Here is a 12,144-nt window from a genome sequence, read left to right on the forward strand (position 1 = left end):
GGTGTGTCTTTGTGTGTGCGTGTCTCCTTTGCAAACATGCGATGTGTGCGTGTGTCCTTTGCAAACAAGCGATCCTCTCAAGAGGGGAGCTCCAGGCTTGGCCACGCCCGGGCCTCCTTCTCCACGCCTCGGGGCGCAGCTGGCAAAAGGCGGCGGGCAGTGAAGCACTTTCGCAGCAGCAGCAGCAACAGCAGCAGCAGCAGCAACAGCAGAGGGGGGGGGAGGAGGGCCGGGCGCGCCGCCACTTCCGCCCGCAGTCGCGCCCGGTCGTTCCGTGGCCTCGCGGCGTCCCAGAGCGCATGCGTACCGCGGGGGGTGCCGGGAGCGCTCAGCCGGGGAAGCCTCCGCTTCCGCCCGCGACCTTGCCCGGTCGCTTTCTGAAGGCGCGGCGTCCCAGGGCGCATGCGTGTTACGGCTGCGGCGCGGGGGATGCCGGGATCGCTAGGCCGGGCGGCGCACCACGCGCCACCACTTCCGCCCTGGACCCCGCCCGGTCGCGCCCCGAAGGCGCGGCGTCACAGGGCGCATGCGCGTCGCGCGCGCGGCCGCGGGGGATGCCGGGAGGAGCGCGCCAGCGGGCGGCGGCGGCGGCGGCGGCCACAGCCCCAGCGACAGCAACAGCAACAGCAACAGCCCCGGCGGGGACGCGAGCGCGGCGGTGAGCGCGTGGGAAGTGGCGTCGCTCCTGGGCAAGCTGCTGGGCACCGTCGCCGCGCTGAAGGCCGTCCTGTACCTGCTCCGGCTGTGCCTCGCGATGGCCTGGAAGTCCGGCGGCGCCAGCCACTCGGAGCTCATCCACAACCTCCGCAGTGAGTGGCCGGAGCTGGGCGGGAAAGGGAAGCAAGCCCGGCGCGGGGGGCTTGGGGGGTCCTGCCCGGCCTCAACTTCCCCCGGGACCCCTTCCTGGATGCCCTTCCCTCCCTCCCTCCCCGCCCAAGGCCTCGGCGTCCTCCTGCGATGGCCCCCCAGGAGCAGCAGCATCCTTCCTGGGCGATGGCCTCCGTCCCTCCCGCCCTCCGATGACACTTGGAAGCGGGAAGAGAAAGTCTTGGTTTGGGGGGCCCCGGGAGAGAGATTGCGTGGAGGTGGGGCGTTGGCCTTGCATGCAGAAGGATAAATAGTTCCTTTCCCTGAATCCCATAGGGTGTCCCCCCCCCCCCCAGCCTGCCAGGGGTGATTTCTGAGTGCAGAGCCAGGAGGAACTAACCCCTGAGCGCTTGCTTGCTTGCTGGGTGTGACCCCCCAAACACAAACAAACAAACAAAAGAAAGTCTTTGTTGAGCTACTTCTTGTTCTTTTGGGAAAGTCTATATAGGGCACCCAAAGAATGATCCCTCCACCCTTGGTGGTGGTAAAATGGGGAGGCAGGCAGGCTGCATCCCTCCCTCCTCCCTCCCTCCTCCCTCCCTCCCTCTGTCCTGCTCCTGTGTCAAATTCTGCAGCCCAACCCTGTCACCACCTGTGTACCTTGTTCCTGCCGTCATAGGTTGTGCAGCTAGCTTTGATCTCTTCTCCACCTTCTGTTTGAGATCTCTTGGAGGACTGAGACGGGATTTGAAAACATAAACATGCCCTTAAATTTGAGGGCTTCCTTCCTTCCTTTCCTTCCTTCCTTCCTTCCTTCCTTCCTTCCTTCCTTCCTTCCTTCCTTCCTTCCTTCCTTCCTTCCTTCCTTCCCTTCCCTCCCTCCCTCCCTCCCTCCCTCCCTCCCTCCCTCCCTCCCTCCCTCCCTTCAGGTTCAGGTTCAAAGTTCAGGTCTTAATCCTGTCTCTGAACTCAGAAATCAACCCTCTTGGTAGGTTCCAGGGACCCTATGGGATGCCCGGGATGGAACCCTAGTTGGAGGCGTGCGAGGCAAATGGCCCTCCCCTCTGTACTCTTTCTTGTTCGGGCCCCAGCTTTTGAGTTTTCTCAAAGAACGAAATACTCACCCTCTTTACCCTGCACATACTCATAATTATCATTAACATTTATGCTAGGAATACCGAGATAGAGGGAGAAATAAAGAGTTTGTAGCACATGGTTTAATAATAGTATCAGTCATTTGACATTTTTTTTTTGTTTGTTTTTTTGGTGTCACACTCAGTAGCGCTCAGGGGATTATTCCTGGCTCTGTGTTCAGAAATAGCTCCTGGCAGGCTTGGGGGACCATATGGGATGCTGGGATTTGAACCACCGTCCTTCTGTATGCAAGGCAAACGTCCTACCTCCATGCCATCTCTCTGATATTTGTTTTAAACAAAATAAAACTTAGAAGTGATGCTCTTAGTTTTAAAAAGATGATTTGATCCTTAGGCCACATCAGGCTGTGCTCAGGGATCACTTCTGGCACCACAGTGGTGACCCTGTGTGGTGGTGGGGAAGATGCTGGGAGGTGGGGATTGTGTGCAAGTGTGCAAGGCAAGCACCTTCCCTGCGCAGGCTCTACTATTTCCCCCTCTTTTTCTCTCCCCCCCCATCTTTATATGCTGTATAATTTTTATTTTTCAGGCGGCCCAGGTTTTTGAGGCCACACCCTGCAGTGTTTGTTTCCTGTTGGGAGGCTATTCTGGGCTCTGTGCTGGGGGTCAATTCTGTCAAGTTGGGTCTCAGCATGCATTCAGCCTTTTGAGCAATCTGTCTAGTCCCTCCTGTAAATAATTTTGTAAAATTTCCTATAACTTTGTGCCTGCTTATTGCAACAACCCACCTGAAACATCCTCCTTGCGAATTGTGAATGAGTAATTTTCCACCAGCTATCCTAGCTGACACTTGGCTATGGCAGAAATTTGTAATCAATCAGGCTCTTAAATTCTCCTTTTGGGGCCAAATTTGTAGTAAGCCAAGACTAGATCTTATTTTCAGTGGTTTTATAATCACCTTAATGTTCTGTTACCTTGCTAGTAACAGTGAAAATTTCTAAAGATGTTTTACTATCAGAAAATATAATAAATATTTAACATACATGAATATGGTTGAAAAAATATATTATTTTGTGGGCCAGCTTTGTCTTAAGAGGACACTAGAACACATAAATTATTTAATCTCTTTGGTAACTTGTGCAGCTCTAGTTTAAGCTACTTGCAGAACTAATTCTCAGAAAATAGGTTTTATTTCAGTAATTCTTTGTTGTTGCTTTTTGGTGGGGGCATATCCTGCTTACTTATCCACCTACTTCAAGCTTTGACCTGGCTCTGCATTCAGGGATGCTCAGGGAATGGAAACTGGGAACCTGGGATATCAGGGATGGAACCTGGGTTTTTTTGAGGGGACACACCCAGTAGTGCTCAGGGCTTGGCTCTACACTTAGGAATCACTACTAGTGGGGCTTTCGTGTCCATATGGAGTGCCAGAGATTGAACCTGGGTCATCTGTGTGGAAGGCAAGCACCTTACCTACTGTATTATCACTCCAGCTCCTCCTTTTAGTATCTTTTTTTTGGGGGGGGGGCCACACCCGGCTATGCTCAGTTACTTACTCCTGGATGTCTGCTCAGAAATAGCTCCTGGTAGGCACGAGGGACCATCTAGGACACCGGGATTTGAACCAACCATCTTTGGTCCTGGATTGGCTGCTTGCAAGGCAAACGCTGCTGTGCTATCTCTCCGGGCCCTCCTTTTAGTATCTTTTTTTTTTTTTTTTTTTGTTTTTGGGCCACACCCGGTAATGCTCAGGGGTTACTCCTGGCTATGTGCTCAGAAGTTGCTCCTGGCTTGGGGGACCATATGGGACACCGGGGGATCGAACCTCGGTCCGTCCTAGGCTAGCGCAGGCAAGGCAGGCACCTTACCTTTAGCGCCACCGCCCGGCCCTTAGTATCTTAACCTAAACCCTGCACATGATAAAAACTTGCTTTCTCATATTTCCTTGCACACCCCTCCAAAATCCATGTTCCTTATTATTATTATTATTATTTGTTTGTTTGTTTGTTTGTTTTTGGATCACACCCGGCAGCACACAGGGGTTAGGTTACTCCTGGCTCTACGCTCAGAAATCGCTCCTAGCAGGCTCCAGGGACCATATGGGATGCCTGGATTCGAACCACCCTCCCATGCAAGCCAAACCTCCATGCTATCTCTCTGGCCCCAAAAGTCACATTTTTTTTTTTTTTTTTTTTTTTTTTTTTTTGTGGTTTTTGGGTCACACCCGGCAATGCTCAGGGGTTTTTCCTGGCTCCGTGCTCAGAAATTGCTCCTGGCATGCACGGGGGGACCATATGGGACGCCGGGATTCGAACTGATGACCTTCTGCATGAAGGTAAATGCCTTACCTCCATGCTATCTCTCCGGCCCCCTTTTTTTTTTTTTTTTTTTTTTTTTTTTTTGTGGTTTTTGGGTCACACCCGGCAGTGCTCAGGGGTTACTCCTGGCTCCATGCTCAGAAATTGCTCCTGGCAGGCACGGGGGACCATATGGGACGCCGGGATTCGAACCGATGACCTTCTGCATGAAAGGCAAACGCCTTACCTCCATGCTATCTCTCCGGCCCCCCTTTTTTTTTTTTTTTTTTTTTTTTAATTAACATTACATTCAGTACTGGCCAACATGATTTGAGGATATCAGTGAAAAACTGAAGATTATCAGACCAGGGTGATGAAGATGACCAGAGGGTTAGCATTTTAGAAGAATACGATTTGATGAGATTGAGGTGATTTAGCTTAGCAATGAGCATGCTTAAGACAGCAAGACCTGGGGCCGGAGAGATAGCATGGAGGTAAGGTGTTTGCCTTTCATGCAGTAGGTCATCGGTTGAATTCCGGGGCCCCATATGGGCGCCCCATATGGTCCCCTGTGCCTGCCAGGAGCAATTTCTGAGCCTGGAGCCAGGAGTAACCCCTGAGCACTGCCGGGTGTGACCCCCCCCCCCCACAAAGACAGCAAGACCTTTAAAATGCTTAAAGAAATGTCTTATTCGAGAGGGTCAAAGCAGGACAAATGGGAGGCGGGCTTGGACTCTATAAAGAAGCATTCACAAAGCAAGGTTAACAATGAAAGAGTGGCTTTGGAAAGTATTTCTGTCATTGGATACGTGGAAGCAAGAATGGCTAACTTTTCCATGGTGAAAGAGATTGTGGAAGAGGTTTGTTTGCAGTTCTGAGTACCTGTGTGCTATCTAAATACCTTCCCCATCCAGATTGCATAATGAATGCACGAAGTCATCTGTGAGGGGTCTGTGTATATATTTGGACACACAAGTTGATATTTGGTTATTGTACTGTTTTGGTGTACCGCCCTTATGTCTCTCTGCTGGGCATTGAACCCAGATCTTCCATTAGCAAGGGGACACTCTGCCACTGAGTCACAGGACCATCTAGTTACCTGTTATTTTCTGGTATTTTGTGGCAGTGCTCAAGGGCTGCTGTTTTGTTTTGTTTTGTGGCCATACCCAGTGATGATCAGGTGTTATTCCTGGCTCTGCACTCAGGAATTACTTCTGGCAGGCTCTGGGTACCATATAGACGTTGGGGATTGAACCCTGGTCAGCAAGGCAAATGCCCTACTTGCTATATTGCTCTGGCCCCTGGGGTAACTATATTTTTCTTTTAATTAATACTTTTCTAAATTGAATCACCATGAGATATGTACAAAGTGGTTCATGATTGTGTTTTAGTCATACAGTGTTCCCAAATCCTATTCCTTCACCAGTGCACATTTCCCACCACCAATGTCGCAAGTTTCCCCATCTCAGACCTCCTCCTCCTCTTCTCCCTCCCCTCTCCTCCTCTTCTGTTCTTCTCCCTCCCACCCTTCCTCCCTCTTCCTCCTTGTCCTCCTCTTCCCCCTCCCTCATCTCCATCTCCATCATACTGGATTGCAGTATTGTTACTGAGAGTTATCATGCCTATCACTTTATCCCCTTTCAGCACCCAGTTCTTGTTTAGAATGACCATTTCCAACTATCATTGTCTTAGTGGTCCCTTCTCTGCCCTAACAATTCTCCCTCTTTGTGGCAAGTTTCTTGCTGTGGACTATTCCTCCTTGCCATTGTGTCTATTGTCTTTGGGTATTGTTACCATTATCAGTTTTTTTTTTTTTTTTTTTTTTTTTGGTTTTTGGGTCACACCCAGCAGCCTTGAAGGGTTAACTCCTGGCTGTACGCTCAGAAATCACACCTGGCAGGCTGGGGCACCACCATATGGGATGCCGGAATTTGAACCACGGTTCTTCTGCATGCAAGGCAAACAAACACCTTACCTCCATGCTATCTCTCCGCCCCCCCTTTTTTTTAACACCCCTGCCCCCCCAAACAAGTGTAATCATTGTATCTCTCTCCCTCTCTGACTCATTTCACTCAGCATTATACTCTCCATGTCCATCCATGTTTAAGCAAATTTAATGACTTATCTCTTCCTAACTGCTATGTAGTATTTCATTATATAGATGTACTTTATTTATTTATTTATTTTTTTTATTTATTTTGGTTTTTGGGCCACACCCGACGGTGTTCAGGGGTTACTCCTGGCTGTCTGCTCAGAAATAGCTCCTGGCAGGCACGGGGGACCATATGGGACACCGGGATTCGAACCAACCACCTTAAGTCCTGGATCGGCTGCTTCCAAGGCAAACACCGCTGTGCTATCTCTCCGGGCCCAGATGTACTTTAGTTTCTTTAGCCACTCATCTGTTCTTGGACAATTGGGTTGTATCCAAAATTTGGCTATTGTGAATAGTGTTGCAAAAAAGACATAGGAATGCAGAGGGTTTTTCTGCATTGTGTTTTTGGATTTCTTTTTTTTTTTTTTTTTTTTTTTTTGGTTTTTCGGGCCACACCCTTTAGATGCTCAGGGGTTACTCCTGGCTACACGCTCAGAAATTGCCCCTGGCTTGGGGGGGACCATATGGGACACCGGGGGATCGAACCGTGGTCCTTTCCTTGGCTAGCGCTTGTAAGGCAGACACCTTACCTCTAGCGCCACCTCGCCGGCCCATGTGTTTTTGGATTTCTAAGGTATATTCCCAGGAGGATTGCTGGGTCCTAAGGGAGCTCAATTTCTTTTTTTGTTTTTTGTTTTTGGGTCACACCCGGCAGTGCTCAGAGGTTACTCCTGGCTCTATGCTCAGAAATCGCCCCTGGCAGGCTCGGGACCAGATGGGATGCCGGGATTCGAACCACCGTCCTTCTGCATGAAAGGCGAACGCCTTACCTCCATGCTATCTCTCCGGTCCCTCTTTTTTTTTTTTTGAGGAATATTCATATTGTTCTTCAGAAGACTTGACTGATCTATATTCCTGCCAGCAGTGAATAAGAATTCCTTTCTCCTTGCATCCCTCCCAGCACTGATTGTTCTTGTTCTTTTTTTTTCTTTTTGGTTTTTGGGTCACACCTGGTGGTGCTCAGGGGTTACTCCTGGCTGTCTGCTCAGAAATAGCTCCTGGCAGGCACGGGGGACCATATGGGACACCGGGATTCGAACCAACCACCTTTGGTCCTAGATCGGCTGCTTGCAAGGCAAACGTCGCTGTGCTATCTCTCCGGGCCCAGGCCCTGTTAATTTTCTGTATTTGGAATGATACCTGGTTAGAAAAAGATTGTTTAAAAAATGTGGTCATAGGGGCCAGAGATATAGTATGAAGGTAGTGCATTTGCCTTGTATGCAGAAGAACAGTGGCTTGAATCCCGGCATCCCATATGGTCCCCTGAGCCTGCCAGGAGGGATTTTTGAGTGTAGAGCCAGAAGTAACCCCTGAGCGCTGCCGGGTGTGACCCCTCCCCCCCCAAAAAAAAAGAGTGGTCATTTTCTTTTGCCTTTGCACCATACTCAGCAGTGCTCAGGGCTTACTCTTGGCACTGTGCTCAGGGATAATTTCTTTTTTCTTTTTCTTTTTGGCTTTTTGGGCCACAACTGGAGGTACTTAGGAGTTAGTTCTGGTTCTATGCTCAGAAATTGCTCTGGGGTGGGGGACTGGAGAGATAACATGAAGGTAGGGCCTTTGCTTTGCATGCAGAAGGGCATTGGTTCGAATCCCGGCATCCCATATGGTCCCCTGTGCCTGCCAGGGGCGATTTCTGAGTGTAGAGCCAGGAATAATCCCTGAGTGCTGCTAGGTATGACCCAAAAACCAAAACAAAACAAAACAAAAATAAAAGAAAGGAAGAAATTGCTCCTGGCAGGCTTGGGGGACCATATGGGGAATTGAACCTGGGTCCATCCAGGTCTGCCACATGCCAGGAAACACTCTGCTGCTGTGCTATTGCTCCAGCCCCTACTTACTCCTACTTCTGTGTCCAGGAATAACTCCTGACAGGCTTGAGGGCTCATATAGGGTGTCAGTGATAAAATCTAGGCTGGCCATGAGCAAGGCAAGCACTTGGAGTACCCATTGTACTCTCTCTCTGGCCCACAAGATGATTTTATTTTTTGACACAGCTGATGGTACTCAGGATTTATTCCTGGCTCTGCTCTCAGGGATTATTCCCAGTGGGGCTCAGGAGACCATGCAGGACCCATGAGATTAAATCCAACTTGGCTGTGTGCATGGTAAGTGCCCTAAAGCTATACTGTCACTCCAGCCCAGGTGATGTTCTATCATAACTTGCCAGTTTATCAAATTCTTGTTTAATTGTATGATTTTTTTTTTTTTTTTGGCCTTTCCCTGCTGGTGCTTTGGCTCTGCACTCAGGGATCACCCTTGGTAACTGAGACTCAGGGAACTATATAGGGTGGCAGGTATCAAACCCCGGTTGGCTAAGAATAAAGAAAGCTTCATACCTGCTGTAATCTCTCTCTGGGCCCTCATAATGCAGATTTCTTTTTTTTGGTATTTGAGTCCCATCCAGCATCGCTCAGGGTTACTCCTGGCTCTGCGCTCAGAAATCACTCCTGGAAGGTGCAGGGGACCATATAGGAACCAAATCACTGTCAGTCCTGGATCGGCTGCATGCAAGGCAAACACCCTACCACTGTGCTATCTCTTTGGCCCCTCTCAAGCCCTTCTTACTCAACAGGATTAACTATTCTAGATAAAAATAAAAGGTGGGCTGGAGGGGCCGGAGAGATAGCATGGAGGTAAGGCGTTTGCCTTGCATGCAGAAGGTCGGTGGTTCGAATCCCGGTATCCCATATGGTCCCTCATGCTTGCCAGGAGCGATTTCTGAGTGCATAGCCAGGAGTAACCCTGTTGAGCACCAAAAACCAAAAAAAAGGGGCCCGGAGAGATAGCACAGCGGTATTTGCCTTGCAAGCAGCCGATCCAGGACTAAAGGTGGTTGGTTTGAATCCCGGTGGCCCATATCCCGGTCCCCAATGTCTGCTAGGAGCTATTTCTGAGCAGACAGCCAGGAGTAACCTCTGAGCACTGCCGGGTGTGGCCCAAAAACCAAAAACCAAACCAAAACAAAACAAAAAAACCCAAAAAAAAGAAAAAAGAAATTGCCTCTGGCAGGCTCTAGTGACCATATGGGATACCAGAACTGAACCACAGGGTCTGCTGTCTGCAAGGCAAATGCTCTACCTCTGTGCTATTGCTCCAGCCCCTGCCTTGCTAACTGGAAGTTTGTTTGCATATGTGTGCTCAGCTGTATACCTATATAATAAGTATACAGCATCCACTAGTTAAGATAATTTAAGAGATTAATATCTAGCCAAAGGGGGCCAGAGAGATAGCATGGAGGTAAGGTGTTTGCCTTGCATGCAGAAGGATGGTGGTTCGAATTCCTGCTTCCCATATGGTCCCCCGAGCCTGCCAGAAGCGATTTCTAAGCTTAGAGCCAGGAGGAACCCCTGAGCGATGCTGGGTGTGACCCAAGAACCAAAAAAAAAAAAATAAATAAAAACCTAGCAAAATAATGTGCACACTGAAGACAAAATAATGGAGGATTTGCTCTTTTCTTTTTTTTTTTTTTTTGTTTGTTTTTGTTTTTCGGGCCACACCCGTTTGATGCTCAGGGGTTACTCCTGGCTGAGCGCTCAGAAATTGCCCCTGGCTTGGGGGGATCATATGGGACACCGGGGGGGGGGGGGGGGGATCGAACCGCGGTCCTTCCTTGGCTAGCGGTCCTTCCTTGGCTAGCGCTTGCAAGGCTCAGACACCTTACCTCTAGCGCCACCTCACCGGCCCCTGCTCTTTTCTTTTCTTTTTTTTTTTTTTTGGTTTTTGGTTTCTGGGTCACATCCGCAAGCGCTCAGAGTTCCTCCTGACTCTACACTCAGAAATCGTTCCTGGCAGGCTCGGGGACCATATGGGATGCCGGGAGTCAAACCACCGTCCTTGTGCATGCAAGGCAAATGCCTTACCTCCATGCTATCTCTCCGATCCCTGGAGGTTTTACTTTTTTGTTTTTGTTTTGTTTGTTTTGGGTCATATCCACTCAGGGCTTACTCTGGGATCTTTGCCCAGGGATCACTCAGGGGTTGGAGGCACCAATATCGGTTGCTGGGGATCGAACTTAGGTTCAGCCATGTGCAAGATGAGTGACCTACTGTAAGGTGATACCCAGAACCCAAACAAAGGTGCTCCCTATTATCCTCTTCCCTTAAATTTCTTTTTATTTTTATTTTTTTGGGGGGGGGGTCACACGGCAGCACTTGGGTTATTCCTGGCAGGCTCAGGGGATCATATGGGATGCTAGGATTTGAACCACTCTCTGTCCTGGATCACTGCCCTGGATCGGCTGCATGCAAGGCAGATGTCCTATGACTGTGCTATCTCTCCAGCCCCCAAACCTTTTCTTTTATATGTAAAAGCCCACCTGCATTACTTGACCTTCCCCCTCCTGGCAAATGGATATTGGTTTAATAAAGAGTTTTTGGCTTGGTACCCTAGGAAACACCATTGGGGGGAGAAGCCATTGACTCCATAGCTTGTTTTTGTTCGTTTGTTTATTTATTTGTTTTTTGTGGTGTTTGGGTCACACCCAGCAGTGCTTAGGGGTTATTCCTGTCTCCATGCTCAGAAATTGTTCCTGGCAGGCACGAGGGGCCTTATGGGACGCCGGGATTCGAACCGATGACCTTCTGCATGAAAGGCAAACACCTTACCTCCATGCTATCTCTCCGGCCCCATGGCTTGTTTTTTAACCCTTTGTTGCTGCCCTACCTGCTTCAGACCTGTCCGCCTGGAGTTGGAGGGTTGGAGATGCGGTGCCTGGAGTGATCTCACCACTAGAGTTGTGATGTGTTTTTATTTTACACGCTACCTCCTGTACTTTCTCTCTCTCTCTCTCTCTCTGCCTGAGTACTTATTTTAAAACATTGTGTTCCTGGGGCCAGAAAGATAGCATGGAGGTAGGGCATTTGCCTTGCATGCAGAAGGATGGTGGTTTGAATCCCGGCAGGCATCCCATATGGTCCCCCGAGTCTATCAGGAGTGATTTCTGAGCACTGCTGGGTGTTACCCTTCCAGAACAAACAAACAACAAAATATCGTGCTCGTGTTCCTTCCCATTCCGAAACTCCTTACCTAGAGGGAACCCCTATTTCTACATTTATGTATTGATGGATAATCATAATGTATAATAATGAGGACTTAAAGCTTCACACTTGCAAGCAAATCCTGTCTCTGAGCTTTACCCTCTGGCCCTTATATGGAACTGCTTTCACTACCTTTTCTACCAGTTCTTTGAATCTCTGTCAAGTTTAAAATGCTTTTTACTTGTATTATTTATTTATTTATTTATTTTGCTTTTGGGTCACACCTGGCGGCTCTCAGGGTTACTCCTGGCTCTGTGCTCAGAAATTGCTCCTGGCAGGCTCGGGGGACCATATGGGATACCAGGATTTGAACCATTGTTGGTCCAGGGTCTGCTGCTTGGAAGGCAAACGCCCTACCGCTGTACTATCTCTCTGGCCCTATTTTTATTATTTTTGTTTTGTTTTTGTTTTCGGACCACACCCGTTGACACTCAGGGGTTACTCCTGGCTCTGCGCTCAGAAATCACTCTTGGGGGCCGGAGAGATAGCATAGAGGTAAGGCTTTTGCCTTTCATGCAGGAGGTCATTGGTTCGAAAACCGGCGTCCCATATGGTCCCCCATGCCTGCCAGGAGCAATTTCTGAGCATGGAGCTAGGAATAACCCCTGAGCATTGCCGGGTGTGACCCAAAACACACACACACACACACACACACACACACACACACACACACACACACACACACACACACACACACACACACACACAGAAAAAGAAATCACTCTTGGCTTGGGGGACCAAACCACCGTCCGTCT

At 49.3% G+C, this 12,144-nt stretch overlaps 1 protein-coding gene across 1 annotated transcript in view; it reads left to right on the top strand.

The window, feature by feature from the left end:
• Window positions 1-523: 523 nt before the first annotated feature.
• PCMT1 (protein-L-isoaspartate (D-aspartate) O-methyltransferase) overlaps window positions 524-12,144 on the top strand; it is a 48,739-nt gene continuing 37,118 nt past the window's right edge. Inside the window, exon 1 of the mRNA XM_049789360.1 lies at window positions 524-809. Within this exon, the coding sequence (XP_049645317.1) occupies window positions 527-809 (283 nt within the window). The 5' untranslated portion in view covers window positions 524-526. The remainder of the gene's footprint in view (window positions 810-12,144) is intronic.

The sequence above is a fragment of the Suncus etruscus genome, chromosome 15 (genome assembly GCF_024139225.1).
Source record: "Suncus etruscus isolate mSunEtr1 chromosome 15, mSunEtr1.pri.cur, whole genome shotgun sequence".
NCBI lineage: Eukaryota > Metazoa > Chordata > Mammalia > Eulipotyphla > Soricidae > Suncus > Suncus etruscus.